Below are 19,783 nucleotides of genomic sequence, written 5' to 3'. Positions count from 1 at the left end.
ACATCAGATAATGACTCATTTTTATTTTTCAGATTTTAACAGTAACAATGCCTCTTGTGGGAGGATAAATATATTACACTGGGGTTGTACTTACAGTAAAATTGTAGATGTGTGTTTTGCAAGTGAAAATTATTAATCTATGAAGTTGAAAGTTTATCAAGTATACAGAATTTCTAGAAAAAATGACTCTTACTTATCCTAGTTAGAAACTCTTAAAATATTTAACTGCTAGAAGAAAGTTGGAAAATAAGATTAGAGCTATACATTATGAAAAAAAACATTTTTTATATGCCATTCACTTTTTAAAGACCTCGTGTTTTATGTTTTCACAGAGAATAATTAATAAAGTGCAGTGCCACACAATTAGACAACAACATAATGAAATTATTGTATCGTGGTGTGGTCTGCAGGTTTTTTAAAAGAGATTTTCAGTTTGAAAAAACCATATCATATTTCATCAAACAATAGATTTTTTAGTGTCTAATATTACATAATTAGAAGGTCCTTCAGAATCTAATACTGCCACACAATTAGACAACACCACAAAGAAATTATTGAACTGTGGTGTGGTCTGCAGGTTTTTCAAAAGAGATTTTCAGTTTGAAAAAACCATAACATATTTCATCAAACAATAGATTTTTTTAGTGTCTAATAGCCACACAATTCTTCAGAATCTAATACTGCCACACAATTAGACAACACCACAAAGAAATTATTGAACTGTGGTGTGGTCAACAGGTTTTTTCAAAGAGATTTTCAGTTTTAAAAAACCATAACATATTTTATTAAATATATTTTTTAGTGTCTAATAGCCACACAATTAGAAGCTTCTTCAGAATCCAATACTGCCTCACAATTAGACAACACAAAGAAATGTTTGTATTGTAGTGTGGTCTGCAGCTTTTTTTAAAGAGATTTTCAGTTTGAAAAAACCATATCATATTTCATCAAACAATAGATTTTTTAGTGTCTAATATCACACAATTAGAAGGTTCTTCAGAATCTAATACTGCCACACAATTAGACAACAACACAAATAAATTATTGAACTGTGGTGTGGTCTGCAGGTTTTTTCAAAGAGATTTTCAGTTTTAAAAAACCATAACATATTTTATTAAACAATATATTTTTTTAGTGTCTAATAGCCACACAATTAGAAGCTTCTTCAGAATCCAGTACTGCCTCACAATTAGACAACACAAAGAAATTTTTGTATCGTAGTGTGGTCTGCAGCTTTTTTTAAAGAGATTTTCAGTTTGAAAATTCATATCATATTTCATCAAACAATAGATTTTTTAGTGTGTAATAGTCACACAATTAGAAGGTTATTCAGAATCTAATACTGCCACACAATTAGACAACAACATAATGAAATTATGGTCTGCAGGTTTTTTTAAAGAAATTTTCAGTTTTAAAAAACCACAACGTATTTCATTAAACAATATATTTTTTGGTGTCTAATAGCCACACAATTAAAAGCTTCTTCAGAATCTGATACTGCCACACAATTAGACAACACCACAAAGAAAGTATTGAATTGTGGTGTGGTCTGCAGGCACGTGTAGAAACTAGAATCATAAAAATATTTGAAGAATATTACTTTTTCAAAACTAATATTGTGGTCAAACTGATAATTTCTATAACAGTGGCAATTCCTGATGTAAACGTGAATAAATGGCCAAGGAAATTTCGGAGGAGCACACAAAAACTAGGCATTGCTCTTTCCCCTACTGTTAACCTTTTTCTTCAACTTTCTTCTGGTAGTATATATTTTCATCTTAATATTATTTCTGGAAGGTACAGAGAAATGGCTGAAGAGATATGTCTTCCCTTCAAAGTTGACTAGCTGTACCAAGAATCTCACAATATGTTTGTAAATTCAAAATATAAAGTACAAGGAGAACAAAAGTAAAAGTTGCAGTATTGAGGTAAAGCACAGCATAAACAGGCCTAAAGCAAACATCTGGAAAGTATTATAAGAGATGATGTAGAAATATGTATACAAGAACATCTCGCAAATCTAACACTTACAGAAAATCCTGAGATTTGATCTGTATTTTGTTGTGTACCTGGAATTGGAAATTTTGATGAAATAATTTATAACTTTCTGGGTGGTAGGTTTTCACTATCAGATTTTTGCAGAACAGGCGGTGATTTAGAAAAGCGAAGAAGGGCCACATATTATTATCATTATTTGTTTCTTGAAAATTTTGACTTTGAATCTCAAAATTTCGACTTTTATCTCAAAATTTCGACTTCGATCTCGAAATTACGAGATTAAAGTAGAAATTTCCAAGAAACAAATGGTAAAAATATGTGGCTTTTTTGCCTTTCCGTAGTCACTTCCGACGCCACACATTTTCCCTCTAAAAAATCATCAAGTGTCAAATTTTCAAGTTGCTAAATATGTGGAATTCTTCATGTTAGTTATTTTTAAACATTGTTGAATGATATGACTTGACCACGATTATTTTCTATGATTTATTTACATATTTGGTGAAACATGTAGTCAATTTTTCAAGAAGGTGTAAATTTTACTACTAGTAGTTAATTATGCTGAAAAAAGAAATTTGTATATCATTGATGGTATGAATCCTGAATTAGGAAGTGTTTATCAGAAAAAGAGAGAGATCCATAACATTTTTAAACAGCAATATATTATCGAAATTAAATATTCAACTCTTCTAACATGAATAGTGCACGTTGGTAGATAGAATCAGAATTGTACAAAAATCTATAAATAGTAGCATCTCAAAGATTCACGGACAAAGTGATAAATGATCTTCAATAATGAAAAACATCAATGCACACTTTCGAAGACCATCTTCAGGCATAAATACACAAAATTTCAGATACTAGGAAATTTTATATCTCAGTCGTGAAGTGAATAACTTTATTACATTTTCTATACTTGAAATCACTTGAATTAATAATAAACATAATTTTGCATGTTTTCAAAAACCAGGTGGATATTATCGACTCAATTCTTTCTGAAAATTGCAGAAATAAGCTCTGAACCAGGTCTAACCACTTTCAAAAAATTATACTAAACATTACGTAACTCTAACTTACTTTGGTGATCCTACTAATAATATCACTTGTTTTTTAAAAAACAAAGAATTGGACATATCCTACAGAACAAATATTAATTGAAGTGAATTCATTGAAAACTATAAAGATAAAACTTCAGTGTCTGATAGATCTCGAGTATACAAGTTGACTTGTGGTTCTTGTCCAAAATATTATATCGGGCAAACCAGAAGAACTTTTTCCAATAGAATGAAAGAGCATATAAGTAGTTTTTGAATGGAAAGACCAATTCAACATTTGCGAATCATATTTTCACAAAGAGGCACGAGTTCAACCACGATTATGACATGTTGCATTTGGAAGAGAATGGTTCAAAACTCAACCTTTTGGAATGTTTGGAAATTAATAGACATGAAAATTGGGGATCATTGCTCATTGATCGAAAAATTTGAATTATTCCCCTTTATTGAATTCAGTTTGCAATGAGGAAATTGGAAATTAGAACAGATCTTGAATGATAGCCCGGGTATGAGGTATTCCTAGATAGTTAAATAGTTTAGGTAATTAATTTCATTTGGCAGGTAGCAATAGTCATAGTGATTCAAATTACTATAAAAGCACAATACAGAATTTGTAGGAACAGTATAATGACGGCCGAAGATGCTGTCGCATAGCGAAACATGTGGAAATTTCATATTAAAGAAGGTTGGATACATTTTTTTTTCTAGATGATATTTTAGGACACAACAAAATATGTTTTTCCTGAACTGAAAATGTTTTCATCGTCTCTTATCTCGATCAACACGGAACTTTTCTGCTCTAGACCTGTGGTGCTATTTATAAAAAGTATCACAAATATGATGCCAAAGTGATGAACGATAAAATTAAGTGATAATCTCTGCGCGGGAGAAATCTCCCTCTTTCACTAATTTTAGTCTCTAAAATCGATTTTTAAAATTCAATAACAATTTTTCTAACGCTCCATAATCAGATTCCAGTGAAAAATGTTGGTCGTTCAATTCTTAAAAATCTAAATAGCTGTGGAAGTAGGTAAACTGTATTGAAGCCAACCATTGAACAATAAATGTATTTATAGCACAATTCAACAAATGTCTTGTGCTTGTTTTGTAAAGTATTTTCGGATTTTTTGAGGTTATCCACATCCTCTTTCAGCAAAGTGCAAAGAAAATTGTAGGTGAGGTTTTTACAAATATCTTTGGAGAGTATGACGCATGTAAATCCAATTGAGGTTCTCATAACCATACATCCTAACATGGTATATGAGGGCCACATAATAACATACGGAGCTGCAAGTTCTGTTGGAGTCATCAGTCCTGTTTGGAAGTTGAGCCAAGCTCCTATATGGATTCCAACACAAACGGAAATGATCATAGTTGTATCCCCTCTGCAACAAAAAAATAAGCAATCAACTCTACTCAATTGGCACTCTAGATTGATAACGAATGACCTGTTTCCAAATATGTATGTCACATTATTTATTGGGCTATTTATGAAAGTTATAGAAATGAAGTGGTTAATTTGTTGAAAATGAAAAAAGCTGACTACTACAAACGGAAGATTGATGATTGTTCGCATGATCCAAAGAAAATGTGGAAATCTTTGAAAACACTTATTAAACCCAATAATAGTCCCTTTCCTGATGAAATTGTATTTGACACACGAGTGATGTTAGACCAAGACAAAGCTGAAAGCTTTAATACTTTTTTTATTGCAAGTATTCTTGATATTAAAGCAACAATTCCGGCTTCTGTACAATGGTCATGTGAAAATCTTGAAGTGATGATGCAATTTGTCCCATTTCAAACGTTTGTCACTGAAGGAATTGAAGTCAATTATTTCATGTTTGAATAACAAGTGTAACACTAATATAATGAATAACAAGGTTCTCAAGAGTATCTTCTCGGTACTAGGTCACGTACTTCTTGATTTTGTCAATACTTCTTTGATAGAAAGAAAGAAAGAAATTTATTCATTCATGGACCAACTACATGGTATCGAACATGTCAACTTATACTCATAAATATGTAAACAAACAAACATGTAAATAAACATTCAATACATATAAACATAGGACCGTAAAATACAGATATATATACATATATATATATATATATATATATATATATATATATATATATATATATATATATATATATATATATATATATGTATATATATATATATATATATAAAATGTAAAAACGTATAGATGTACAAGTGTAAAAATGTAAAATTAAAATATAAAAGAATAAGATTATTTACACACAGATATCCACAAAAAACTCAAACAGCGAAATATTCTTGTAATAAGATTTAGCCAATAAGAAATCTTCCAGTGATTTTTTTTAATTCGAGAGTATTACAGGCCTTCATTAGATTAGGGAGTTTATTATATATTTTTACCCCAGCATAAGTTGGCGATTTTTCAAATGCGGATGTTCTGTGAGTCATTGTTATTACATTTGAAGCATCTAGTGCAATATTAATGGTGGTAATTGTTTTTCATTAGCTCATTTTCATGTTTTTTAATGTGCAAGCAACATTTATATATATAAATGCAGCAAACTGTCATAATCTTTTTACTCTTGAAAATTTTCTTGCAAGAGTCCCGTGGCTTCATGTTGAACATCAATCTAACAATTCGTTTTTTTGTAACAAATATCCTATTTATTTCTGTAGCATTTCCCCATAACGTGATGTGAAATGATAGTGCAGAATATACCAATTCATAATAAACTTGGATAAGTATATTCTCATGAAGTTCATACCTCAATTGCAGAATTGCGAAGTAGGATTTGGAGAGTTTTTTAGATAAACTTTCAATATGCTCAGACCATGAGAGTGATTTATCAGTCATTACACCCAGAAACTTACTGGAGTTATGTGTCTGTAGGACTTCACTATTGATCAAATTGTTCTTATTGAAATATATAATTTTTGTTTTCTGTGCATTTAGCATCAGTTTATTGGAATGACAATATTTTGTCATTTCACTAATACAGAGTTCAACCAATAAAATCATATCCTCCATAGATGACTCAGCTTTACCAAATGTTGTGTCATCAGCAAAACTGATGAGATAAAAGCGTCTATCGACATTAATTGGGAGGTCATTGAGAAATAGTAAGAAAAGCAATGGTCCCAGAATTGAACCTTGCGCTACTCCAACATCAACTGAATATCTTTCTGACTCAACACTATCTATTTCTACAAAAAGAATTGTCTATTTGTTAGGAATGAAATGATCCAGTCAAGAATATTTCCTCTAATGCCAATATTATACAGTTTGGAAGCCATTAACACTTTATCAATACGGTCGAAAGCCTTTGACAAGTCAAAGAAAATTCCTGCCACGCGCTTCCTATTGTCCATATTCCTGGATATGAAATCAACAAAAAGGGTAGTAGCAGATTCAGTTGACCTGCCCATGCGAAATCCATGTTGAGAATCAGATAAAATTTTATGACTTATTAAAAATTTCATTAGTCTATTGTAACTAGTCTTTCTAAAATTTTTGAAAAAATACTGAGAAGACTAATTGGTCTATAATTATCAATTTCTGATCTATTACCACTTTTATGTATGGCGATCACTTTACTCAATTTCAGCGCATCTGGAAATTCACCTGTTTCAATAGACATATTGATCAGGTCAGTTAGGGGTTGCACCACACTAATGGAAACTAGTTTCAAAACATTGGGAAATACATTATCAGGTCCTGATGCCGTTTTACTTTTGAGATTGAATATTGTTGATTTGATCTCTTCGGTTGTGGCGGGTTCGAAGAAAAAGGTATTTGATAAATGGGCACTTTCCAGATCAACTCAAAATTAGTACAGTTGTCCCTGTGCCTAAAGTTAACAAAGCAAATGAAGCCTTCAACTTTCGTCCCATAAACACTCTGCCTCCTTTAAAAAAAGTGTTAGAGTTAGACGCTTATAACCAAATATGCACATATATCGAAGACAACCACCTTTTGATGGAGTATCAATCAGGTTTAGATCGCAGCATTCATGTGAAACTGCTCCTCAACTCACCTTGTCTAAATGGAAACTGTCAATTGATAACAATAAATATGTAGTAGCAGTATTTTTGGATTCCAAAAGAGCATTCGAAACTATAGATATATCTATTTTGCTATCAAAATTAGAGTATTATGGAATAACTGGTAAGGTGTTGCTATGGTTCAGAAGTTATTTACTCAACAGATCTCAATGTACTAAAATAAACAACGTTCTATCAAGCCAAAAAGCAATTGATACTGGGGTCCCCCAAGGGAGTGTACTTGGCCCTGTTTTATTCATACTTTATTTGAATGACATACATTTTATTAGTGACCGTGAATTCATCAACCTCTTTGCAGATAATACTCTCATTGCAGCAAGCGACTCTGATATTCATAATGCTGTACGTAAAATTAATTTGACTCTTGAAAACGTGGCGAAGTTTTTGAACATAAACAAACCCAAACTGGATACCACTAAAACGAAAGCTATAATATTGACAACACAATATAAATATAACTTATTTGATATCAACTCCACTCATATTGAGATCTACGGCGAAACTATTGAAATTGTGGAAGAATTCCAATACCTGGGCTTCATCGTTGATAACACTTCGAACTTAAAAAAACACTTCCAGTATATGTGTAATAAAATTTCTAAAAAAATGGTTTTTTTTACTAGAATTAGTAGACAATTAACATTCAAATCTAATTTGACTGTTTATAAAACAATAATCCTACCACACTTTGATTACTGCGTAATTCTATTTCTACTCTACAAAAATTACAAAACAGAGGAATGCGCTTGTTATTAAAATGTCATAAATATACCCCTATATTATCAATGAATAATATTCTGAATTGGATGACAGTAAAAGATAGACTACAATATTTTTCTATGATATTCATATTCAAAATACTCACTGGAAAAGCACCAGATTACTTCAATGAGTTCATTACATATAACCATCAGATACACAAATACGATACAAGAGGAAGAGATGACTAGGTTGTCCCACGAACTAACCTTGCAAGAACAATGAATTCTATAATTTAATCATCTCTAAAAGCAGAACATAATATGTTACAAAATAATTTGGTACACAAATGTTACTACTTCATTAGACTAGTCAACTAAAATCAGAATATAAACCTATTTAAAAGACTATTCTACATACACAACCTACTTTCAACGCTAAAATTTGTTTAAAAAGGTTAAACAAAGGTCATATTCAGTCATTTAAAAATTCCTTCACAGAATAGAATGCTTTTCTCAGCAAGAACTTACTTAAAAGAGATTTAAAAGTTTTAAAATCATTGAAATTTTCTTCACTGCCATATTTGTTCTTAAAATAATTATAAAATACGATGCCTTTGTATATGTGAGAGCATTGACCAATGGCAAGTCTCGAAAACGGCTGCTGCAAATTCCCTGCACTTCGTGTATTATAGTTATGGTGAGCACTATTTGTAGGTAGTACTTCCAATTGTTTTTTTACCTTTAAAATAGTTTGAAATATGTACAATGATGGCACAGTTAGAATACATAATTCAGTAAATATTTCTTTGCATGATATTCTTTGATGAACCCCTTTTATGCATCTAATAATTTTCTTTTGCTGTAGAAATACTTTTTCTATTTGAGTTGAGCCTCCCCAAAATATCAACCCATAGGATATATTTGATTGTATCAAACCATAGTAAACCAATAACAGCACGTCCATTGACACTGTATTCTTCAATTGCCTTAGTACAAAGCAGTTTTTACTCAGTTTATTACATAAGCTGTTAATATGGTTTTCCCAGCTTAGTTTATGGTCCAAGGTAATACCTAGAAACTTCGTTGATGTGACCTGTTCTATACTTTTGCCATCAATTCTAATCAGGGAACAGAACGTATTATTGATGTTTTTTGATTTTTCTCTGTTCACACACAAGCCCATACTGGTACACCATGTGTGAAATTGGTTTGCAATGGTGTTGGCAGTTTCTACTGTTTTTGCTAAGTTGTTTTCTCTCACTATCATAGTTGTGTCGTCTGCATACATTATTTTGTGCGCTTGTTTGCATGTTGAGGTGATATCATTGACAAAAATAGTGAACAGTACTGGTCCCAGTAGCGATCCTTGCGGTACCCCTACATTTACAGTTTTCTCTTCCGATTTTGCACTACCCAGTATCAATACTTGTTTTTGATTTTCGAGATACGATGTGAGCCAATTTAGTGGCGTCCCTCTAATACCAATGTGATAGAGTTTCTCAACTAGGAGATTGTGATCGACCGTATCAAACGCTTTACTCAGATCAAAGAAGAGTATATTAGGATATCTATTTCAAATAAATCTATTTCTATTAAATCAAACCAGTAATCATTGTTCAGCAAAATTGCTTCAACTGATCTACAGAAACAATTCATTATATTGGTTGTTTCAAAAGTTTTGTCTGTTTTAATGTCATGTGTTTCTGAAGCACCATATCCCAATAAATATTTATTCTTATTTGTCGGGTTTTTCAGTATTTTCCTAATTTTTTTCAATTTTTCTTTACGAATTCAAGTTGAACCAAAACGCTGCCGAAACAGCCATGAAAATTTGCCAGGCATATGGTGATGACAATGTTCTACGTTGTTTTGTGAAATTTCGTTCCGAAGTTCTCAGCCGCGAAATTGAGTCCCAAAGTGGTCGACCTACATTAATCCTGGACGAGTATATGAGGTCCCTGGTTGAGATAGACCAATCACAAACAGTGCGTAGGATGGCGAAAAAATATTAAAAAATATGTTTTTCCGTTAACCAGCCGTCGCACCCCTACGAACGACAACCTTCAGAAGTCGAAACTTGTGCGAGCTAAGGATTAACGAGGTCTTACCTTTTAACGTGTGATTCCTAACTTGAAAGAAATGGGCATCAGCTCTCCTGCAATTTCTGATGGTTTGAAACGTATTGGAAAGATCAAAAAGTTCGAAAAATGGGTGTATCATGATTTGATAAATCGATGAGCCACCCTGGCACTTTCCACTGACTGTATAGTGGTCAGCGGTTGGTGGGATTCACTATAACTGTCTGCCACCGGGCCAAACCATCACAACAGTCTTATCGTGAGGAAATCGACAAAATGTACTGAAATGCGTGTCAGCAGCTGCCAGCACTGGTCAACAGAAGAGGTCCAATCGTGCTTCACGACAATGCACGTTTGACAAATCACCACCCGAAAATTAAACAAATTGAGCGATGAAGTTCTGCCTCACCCTCCATACTTCCCAGACCTTTCGCCAACGGACTACCACTTTTTCAAGCATTTCGACAATTTTCCCAGGTCTAGGACCTTTGCCAATCAGGACAAGCTAAAAACGGCCTTCGTCGACCTCGTTGATTCTCGAGTACGGATTTAATTGACTTGTGTTGGATTAGATTGAATAAGTATTCACCAAGATTTGAACACTTATTAACTAGGATAACGCATAGCTGTTACCAGCACAACTAAAAAAAAACACGTAAGAACTTATGCTGAATATCAAAACAGTAGCAAACGTTTCAGTCACTTTCATCAGGAGAAGCTACTCGCTAACCTTTTTCACTGGTAGATTTCGATCTGCTTTTGGATAATGATTTGAAGGACTCCTTGACCTGGATTTTGACTTGGACAAGTTTCTAGACTTTGATTTAAACTTCGATATACTTTTAGATCCAGACTTTGATGTACTTTCAGATTTAGATTTGGAGCTGCTTCCAGATTTAGACTTTAATCTACTTCTAGATTTAGACTTTGATCTAGATTTGGAACTGCTTCTAGATTTAGACCTCTAGACCTCGATTTGGACCTACTTCTGGATCTAGACTTATATTTTGATCTATTTTTAGATACAGATATCGATTTGGATCCACTACTGGATCAAGATTTTGTTTTAGGTTTGCTTGCAGACCTAAATTTTAATCTACTTGTAGATACAGACTTTGAATTTGATCTACTCCTAGACTTGGACCTTGACTTTTATTTGAATATTCTCCTAGATCTTGAATTGCCTCTAGACTTTGATTTAGAATCTTTTCTGAATGAGATAGATTTGTTTTTTAATCTAGATCTACTTTTTTTTGTTTACTTCGTTTCAACAAATATGCATATGTATGTTGTACTGGTATAGCAAATAATGTGGAACAATAACAAATTGAGAAATAAACAATATTCTAATTAGAACACCTAATACGTGCCAGGACAGCTCTTTTCGATGTATGCCGATCTTATGTTATTAAAACATTATGTAACATTGAGATAGGGAAGGATTACGACGAGGATCATGTAATTGAAACAAGGTAGATCAATTTGAGTTATTCTGAATAGAGGAAGTTTTTCTACGAAGTCGTTTCATTCCGTTCCTTATAAATGAACCTGAAGTGAGTTTATTACATGGCGATCCTGCCAGGATGATTCCAGGATTACCACGTATGTTATTAACGGGTAGATACTGAGAAATAGAGACGAGTTGCATTTGACATCTTCCAACATGGGATCCACAGAGAGTAAAGAAGAAGTAATCATAAGCCAAGCCGGGAACAGTGGTGGAGTTTCAGCTAGCAATGGGTTCTCCGTTTCCGAAGTACTAGGCATAGTAGCTTTCGCCTGTTTCATTTTGGCACTCGGCGCATTTCTAATAAAGAGGTGCCAGAAATCATTAGAAAAGAAGATAAGAAGAGAGATAACGAGGAGTCAGGAGTTGGTATAGGCGTAAGGAGTGAGAAGAAAACGAATTTCATGGGTGGTTCACGCATTCCAAAGTGAAAACCAACAACAAGTAGAGTGGAAATTGGATGACACATGGAAAGACATTTTAAGGTCGTATTTATTTAGTATAAGTTTGTGTATCAATATATCGATTTATTTTCGTCTTTAGCGTAGCAAATGAGCATCATAGACTTATTTAGATACTCGTTTGAAGAACTCAAAGTTTTTAATAGGAATTTAAATAAAGATAGCAAAGAGAGGCGAGTCGATCTAAAAGCTATAAATCGCAAGTTTGAAGAATTAAATAGGATTGAATCAGAGTTAAATGAAGTGAAAAATAAATTCAATGCGGGCCCTAAAGATGCAGATATAATTCAAAAAGTTAAGTTATATGTTGAATCTTCAAACAAATTATTAGTCGATATTCGAAATACCTTAGAGACTAGATTAGCTAATATTACAGAAATTACTAGAAGTTTTACAATAATGGGTGAAAAATTTGATCTCAGAATAGCGTCAAGCTTATTGCCTATAACCGACAATTCGGAGGAATCTGTAAAACAGTTAATAGATGCCATTGAATTATACGATAGTCTTTTAGACGATAATGGAAAAATAACACTAACAAACTATGTCCTTAAAACTAGATTGTCACAAAGTGCAAAGATGAGATTAGAGTCGTCATATCCGTCTAATACTGATTTAATTAAAGACATCAAAACACACTTGTTGACAAAGCATTCTGCCGCAAGTTTATCAGTTGAATTACATAACGCAAAACAAAAACATAAATCAGTGAATGAATTTGGTAAATCAATCGAGGAATTACTGGTCGATTTGACAATAGCGCAAGCCGATGGAAATGTCGAGGCAATGAAAATTCTTAAAGTTGCGAACGAAAAACTGGCAATTCATGCTTTCGCGAACGGACTGCGAAGTCACGATCTGGGAACTGTCATAAAAGCTAGGAACTATAGCGCTTTGAAAGATGCTATAACGGGAGCTGTAGATGAGGAATGTACGGGAGGTGCAACCTCTTCTTCGCAGGTGTTTCACATGCGAGGGAACTCAAAACTTAATAATTTCAACCGTACGAGTCGAGGATTTCAGCAGAATAATAGGGGAAGACCAAATTTCAGTACCGGACAATTCAATAACTCACAATCGAATAAGATCAGAGGAAGTAGTTTGCATAGTAAAAATAATTTTAGGGGTCGAAACCAGGGACATTTTCGCGGAAATTTTAGAGGGCGTTGGAATAATCACAACAACCAAACTTTCAGTCCATCTCGAAGAGGGTTTTTTATGGAAAACGCTCAGGATGCTGAATTAAACAACCCTTCCCCGCAAGCTAATCAGTTTTTTCGGTCGAGTCAGTGAGAATGTAGGTGATTATAAGGTTTTAAGTATGAATGGTCTTAATTATGTATGTATGAAAAACGGAAAAAGTGAGTTGAAATTTTTATTGGATACGGGTGCTTCGGTAAGCGTAATTTTTACATCATGTATAAATAAAAATCAGTTTGTTGATACGACAAATAGAATCAAAATAAACGGCATAGCGGGTTTTGTCTTCACGCAAGGCTCGGCTAATATTACATTAGAACTATCTGACGTTAAGATAGGTCACGAATTTCATGTGGTGAATGACTTTGGTAGTGATATGAATGGTGTTATTGGGTCAGATTTCTTTGTCAAGCACTCTGCAATATTAAACTACGAATTATGCACATTCTCTATATATATAAACAATCGGAAACTGTCGATTCCACTGCAATCCAAGTATGAAAATTATATAACGATTCCACCAAGGTGCGAAATTATTAAATATTTGCAAGTACATAACTCAGATGATTGTATTATCATACCAGAAGAAATTTCAGAAGGTGTTTATACTGCGGGAATTATCGCAAAGCCTCACAACCACATTATACCTGTTAAAATTCTGAATATTACGGATAAAGAGGTACACTTGAAAAATTTTAGGCCCAAAACTGAAAATATTTCAGAATTTGATGTTCATACTTTTGGAAACACACACTTTTCAGTTGAGCGTATAGATAAGTTACTCAACTCCATAAATACCAAAGGTCTTAATAAGCAGGAAAAAATAGCTATTGATAAAATCTGTGCAAAATATGCGGACGTATTTCGCTTTGAAAATGACCCACTGACGGTGACAAATGTCTGTAAACAGACCATACATTTAAAAAAGGATGCCATTCCGGTATACGTAAAACCATACCGGTTACCGCATTCGCAGAAAGCGGAAATAAATAAACAAATTGACAACATGCTGTCAGAAGGAATTATAGAGGAAACAAGGTCCGAATGGTCGGCACCATTGTTAATAGTACCGAAAAAAGAGGATAGTAAGGGTAATAAACAATGGAGGATAGTTATCGATTACCGTCTGTTGAATAAACGCATTGAGGATGACAAATTTCCATTACCTTGCATAGATGAAATTTTAGACTCACTCTCCGGAGCGATGTACTTCTCACATCTTGACTTATCTCAGGGCTATTATCAGGTTGAATTGGATGCAACATCTAGAGCTTACACAAGTTTCACAACCGATAAAGGTCAGTATCAAATGACGAGATTACCGATGGGGTTGAAACTGAGTCCAAGTGCTTTCTCTCGAGCGATGACCATAGCAATGTCAGGGTTAAATTATGAGAGATGTTTCATTTATTTGGACGATTTGATAGTTTTCGGGAATAATTTGGAAGTTCATAATCGGAATTTGGTAAAAACTTTGCAGCGATTGAGACAGGTCAATCCTTACAAATGCGAATTCTTGAAAAAACAGATATTGTATCTGGGTCACGTGATTTCATCTGAAGGAATATCTCCAGATTTTGAAAAAATACGTGTTATACAGCAATTTCCGGTTCCAAAAGACTCGAATGAAACTAAACGGTTTGTAGCATTTGCGAACTATTATAGGAAGTTCATTCAGAATTTCGCGGATATCGCAGCACCGCTTAACAGATTGTCAAAAAAGGGTGTAGTATTCGCTTGGAGCGAAGAATGTCAAAAAGCATTCGAAACGCTAAAGCAGGCGCTGGTACAACCACCAATTCTCGCATATCCTGATTTTTCGGAATCAAACGTTTTTAAATTACGTACCGATGCCTCAAATTTGGCTATCGGAGCAGTTCTGTCAAATTCAGATGATAAGCCGGTGGCGTTCGCCAGCAGATCGCTGAATAAAGCTGAAGTCAACTATTGTGTGATAGAGAAAGAATTACTTGCTATTTGTTGGAGTGTGAAAAAATTTCGTCCTTATCTTTACGGGAAAAAGTTCATTATCCTTACAGACCATAAACCATTATTATATCTTTTCGGTATGACGAATCCTTCAAGTAGACTAACGAAATTTAGGTTAACACTAGAAGAATATGATTTTACAATAAGTTATGTTAAAGGAAAAGATAATGTAACGGCTGATGCATTAAGTCGTATAAAAATTGACTCCGACGAACTGAAAGAAATGTCAGTTAATTCCTGTCAAGTCATGAATGTCGTGACAAGGGCACAAACGAAGAAATTGGGCAACAATTCACGGGAAAAGTCCAATATCTCTTTCGATAACAGGCCTGATCATCCTGGTGTCGTAGAATTATTGAAACCACCTAAAGAATTTGTTCAGTTGTATCCTTTGTCGAAAGTTGAGTTTCAAAGAAAAAAACGTTCTGAGTGTAAAATAAAAGGGAATATATTATATGATGAAAAGGCAAATACTATTTATATGAATCAGGATGAATCTCGATCAGCGACTGCATTCGGTGCATCGTTGAGAGACCTGAAGGAAATTTGCCAAGAATATGGAATTCCAGAATTAGTTATAGTAAAAGAAGATAGATGCGCATCGTTATTAAAAAACATTTTGGAAATTCCCAATGAAATTCGAAAGGCAGGTATAAAAATAAATATAATAAAAGCTCAGCAACACATAACTAGGAAGGAAACCCAGCAATTAATTTTGAACGATTACCACATGTTACCAACGGGAGGGCATGCTGGAATTAATCGCATGTATAACAATATTAGAAAACTTTACTTTTGGTCTGGTCTCCGAAAGGATATCGAAAATTTTGTAAAACGTTGTGATGACTGTCAGAGATATAAGTACTCAAGACCGCATCGGCAACCAATGAAAATAACCACAACGGCTACCTCAGCGTTTCAGAAAGTTTTTCTTGACTTGGTGGGCCCTTTAGACCAAGACAGGGAAAATAACCGATACATTTTGACGTTGCAATGTGAGTTAACAAAATTCGTAGAAGGGTATCCATTAGAAAATAAAGAGGCAGTAACAGTCGCGAAATCATTCGTAGAAAATTTTATTTTACGATTTGGTATTCCAGAACAAGTTGTGACAGACAGAGGCACTGAATTTCTAGCGTCGACCTTCAAAGAGTCGTGCAAACTGCTAAAAATCGAACAGCTGAATTCAACGGCGTATCATCACGAAACCATTGGAGCATTGGAAAACACACATAAAAATCTAGGTGATTATTTACGCATACATGCATCAGAGCATCCAGACACCTGGAGCTCATGGATACCATATTGGTGTTTTGCATATAATAATACAGTGCATACGGAAACTCGGTATAGTCCATACGAATTGGTTTTCGGCAAAATGAGTCGAGTACCATCGAGCATTGCTACACAAGTCGACCCTGTATATAATTTCGATGATTACCCAATTCAGTTAAAATTTAGATTGCAAACAGCTTGGAATGACGCGAGAAATAATTTAATGGTATCAAAATCGTTACGAAAACAAAAACTAGATATTAAAATTAATCCTGTTAATGTTAGGATAGGTGATAAGATATTAGTAAGGAACACATCTTCAAATAAGTATGATCCTATCTTCAAAGGTCCTTATATTATAGTAGAAGATAAAGATCCAAATGTTGTAGTTAGAATAGATAATAAGCTGGTAGAAATACACAAAAATAGGACAAAATTGTTTATTGAATGAAAAAAAAAAAATATTGTTTAAAATTTTTTTTTCGTCATCGGGGGGAGATGTACTGGTATAGCAAATAATGTGGAACAATAACAAATTGAGAAATAAACAATATTCTAATTAGAACACCTAATACGTGCCAGGACAGCTCTTTTCGATGTATGCCGATCTTATGTTATTAAAACATTATGTAACATTGAGATAGGGAAGGATTACGACGAGGATCATGTAATTGAAACAAGGTAGATCAATTTGAGTTATTCTGAATAGAGGAAGTTTTTCTACGAAGTCGTTTCATTCCGTTCCTTATAAATGAACCTGAAGTGAGTTTATTACAATGTTTTTCCACAAAATGAGTTGCGCATGGGTTTCCCAGACATTTAGTTACAGAATGTTCAGTATAAGTCAACATTCAGGCTCTTGGAATATGGTATGAGTCTTGACCTTAACCGACTTTCAGACTTTGATCTAGATCTGGTCCATGAGCCACTCTTAGACCTTGATTTTGATCTGCTGTTTGATTTTGATCTGCTGTTTGATTTTGATCGACTTCTAGATCTGCTGGAATCTGAACCTGATGATACTCTCCTCTTCTTCTAATGATGCTCTCTGTCACTATCATCACTAAACTTTCTGTTTATTATTATCTTCGCTGGTAAATATTGTTGCCTTGGACACAATTCTGCTTTTTTGCTTTGCATCGTCACCTTTGTTTTTAGGCTGGGATATAAATCTTAATACTTTAATGTATATATGAATTTTAGAATTAAAATCATGCGATGAGCCACTGAGTTCAACAAAACTTTAAAACAAAACCAGGTACAATGCCTATAGGTATGGATAATTTAATGATTGCAACTATAAATTTTCAAGTTTTTCCACTGTTTTTTTTATTATAAACCCAAATAACCGTTAAAAGTATTGAGTCCTCCATAGAACATGTCTTTGAAAGAATAACTATTCAAGTCTTTTATTGTAACTTAAATCCTTGAAATTGAAATTTTCTATGTAAGTCTTAAGTTTTTATGGTGAAGAAGCTTGAAGGAAGGGTTTATAATATTAAAAACAATAGTAATAATAATGTAATTTCAAAAGGAATACAAAAAATAATGAATAAAAACCAGATTTGGATTAAAAACTCACCTCGTCGGTGTCCATTTACCACTGTTAGGGTAGTAAACGATCATTAAGATAGATGAAACTAACAACAAAAGTGGAGATGTAGAGCTTCTGAGTAAATAATCATCTAAAAGATCAACAAATGGCACCATAACACACATGATGAGCACTGCTAAAATTAAACCCACAATAATATCCTGAAAACATAATTGGTTTTGTTACATATACAATTAAACACAATTTTCAATGAAGTAAACGTAAATATCAATCATCCCACAAAATATGAACTGAAGTGGTTGTTTGTAACAGTTCTGATTATCTACAAATATAAGTAAAAAACTTTGAATTTATGGAGAAAAAGGTTATACAAAATGAATAGTTGAATCTGTACTTCACACAGCATTAAAATCGATAACATGTGGGGAAAGTTCCTTAATTTTTCAAATTGTATATATCATCATTCAAACTGTTCAACTCCTGAATAAAGATGATTAATTCAACTTTACACGACACTAAAGTTTAGAAAAAAAATTATCAGCAATTTGAAAATATATTTGTAACACTTTTTCTAAATTTTCAAACATTCAAATCTTTCGATTTGTTGCCTATCATTCAAAATATTCGAGTTCACGAATTTATCAAAAAAAAATTGAGATTCCCTGTATTAATAATGAACATACCAAGATTGTGTGCATGCCAAGGTACAACCTACTGACGCATATTAGGGTACACCATAATATTGCTACCGACAAGCCTAGAGAAGTGCTGTACTGATATCTATTCAAAGTGAATAGAAAAACTGAAAATGGAATTGAAACTCCAACCATGGCATGTGTTGAGGGCATGCCATATTCTACAGCCCATTTATTTTGAAGTTGTACCACAGGAGGACCCGGCCTTGGCCAACGAATGATATCTTTGATACCTTGTCCTGAAATATAAACACAATTCAAAATGTTGAAAAAAAAAATGTATTCTAACAAACCTATATACATAACAATAGACCAAACTAGAACAAATCTTCTACCGACTGCTCCATCAATATTCCAAAACCAAAATGGTATAAAGAATGCATAAAATGTCTCATCTCCCAAAGCTGTTCCAAACAGAAACAGGTAGTACCAAAATCTATTTTCAATTATATATTTGTTATTTGATTTTTCTTTCTTCTGCTCATGGGTAGCTTTTATTTCCGTCTTCACACCAAAAAAATATTGAATCCTCGCAACCAAAACTGGATTTTTTAGATAATTCATATTTTAGCATAGGCACTCAATTATCACAAGTATCAATTCAACATTTGCATTATACCCAGGACATTTTAAAATTTTAGTGCCTTTGCTTAGGATTAAATCGAATAAATTCATCTATTGTCATCATTATGCTTAGTGAATATGTTTGTGCTGTTTAGGAGGTAATCAGAGAGTTTAATTTTACATTTATTGTGCTCGTAAAAGCAGGTACAACTTTTCTGTATACAAGTTCTAAATCATCCATTAGGATCCTTTATTTTTCAAATAAGTCACATGTCCTATGTCGAATCCTTAGACGGAATGTTATTCCGGTATTGGTAGCAAAAAAACGCAGCTTTTTGTTTCCAGTGGGTATTGACTTTATTACTTTGAGGCTGAGGTATTGACAATGACATATCATATTATCATTATGACTTATCAAAAATTAGAACCATTCTTTTTCGCTAGGATGATTTCGAAATTATTTTTCAATCATGCCTTCGTATGCAACGTCATCAAACATGGAATCACAAAAATGTACGTTTTTTAAAGGGTTGTCATTCTTACAAAATGACTGCATAACCTCAATAATGATTCATTTATGATTAAAACATGAAAACAAAACGAATATACAATGTATTATATCTTATTGCCCCACTAGTGGAG

General features: G+C 33.3%; 2 protein-coding genes across 3 annotated transcripts in view; one reads left to right on the top strand and one right to left on the bottom strand.

Moving 5' to 3' along the window:
- The window catches only part of Pih1D1 (PIH1 domain containing 1), a 57,277-nt gene extending 54,785 nt beyond the window's left edge, over nucleotides 1-2,492 (top strand). For both annotated transcript variants that reach the window (XM_074180372.1, XM_074180371.1), the window contains exon 5: nucleotides 33-2,492. In XM_074180372.1, coding sequence (XP_074036473.1) covers nucleotides 33-68 — 36 coding nt within the window. In that variant the 3' untranslated portion in view covers nucleotides 69-2,492. The remainder of the gene's footprint in view (nucleotides 1-32) is intronic.
- On the bottom strand, nucleotides 9-19,596 carry LOC111515119 (sphingosine-1-phosphate phosphatase 2). Its single transcript, XM_023171353.2, has 4 exons — nucleotides 18,871-19,596; nucleotides 18,566-18,816; nucleotides 17,910-18,082; nucleotides 9-4,435 (listed from the first exon to the last, which is right to left on the bottom strand). The coding sequence occupies exons 1-4, from the start codon at nucleotides 19,139-19,141 to the stop codon at nucleotides 4,018-4,020; spliced, it is 1,113 nt and encodes a 370-aa protein (XP_023027121.2). The 5' UTR covers nucleotides 19,142-19,596; the 3' UTR covers nucleotides 9-4,017.
- Nucleotides 19,597-19,783: the final 187 nt, after the last annotated feature.

This window comes from Leptinotarsa decemlineata, unplaced genomic scaffold, assembly GCF_025532065.1.
Source record: "Leptinotarsa decemlineata unplaced genomic scaffold, Ldec_3_MD MMD2_tig00026294_RagTag_RagTag, whole genome shotgun sequence".
NCBI classification, from domain to species: Eukaryota; Metazoa; Arthropoda; class Insecta; order Coleoptera; family Chrysomelidae; genus Leptinotarsa; species Leptinotarsa decemlineata.
The sequence above is the reverse complement of the archived record's forward strand: the minus strand, read 5'-3'. Positions and strand labels throughout refer to the sequence as shown.

Bases quoted from the DNA above. Each gene is read 5' to 3' on its own strand.
- LOC111515119 (XM_023171353.2), bottom strand. From the start codon at position 19,141: ATGAATTATCTAAAAAATCCAGTTTTGGTTGCGAGGATTCAATATTTT. The intron at 18,817-18,870 runs GTTTGTTAGAAT...TTTATATTTCAG, and splicing joins GTCTATTGTTATGTATATAG to GACAAGGTATCAAAGATATC. The intron at 18,083-18,565 runs GTATGTTCATTA...TTATGTTTTCAG, and splicing joins TTGGCATGCACACAATCTTG to GATATTATTGTGGGTTTAAT.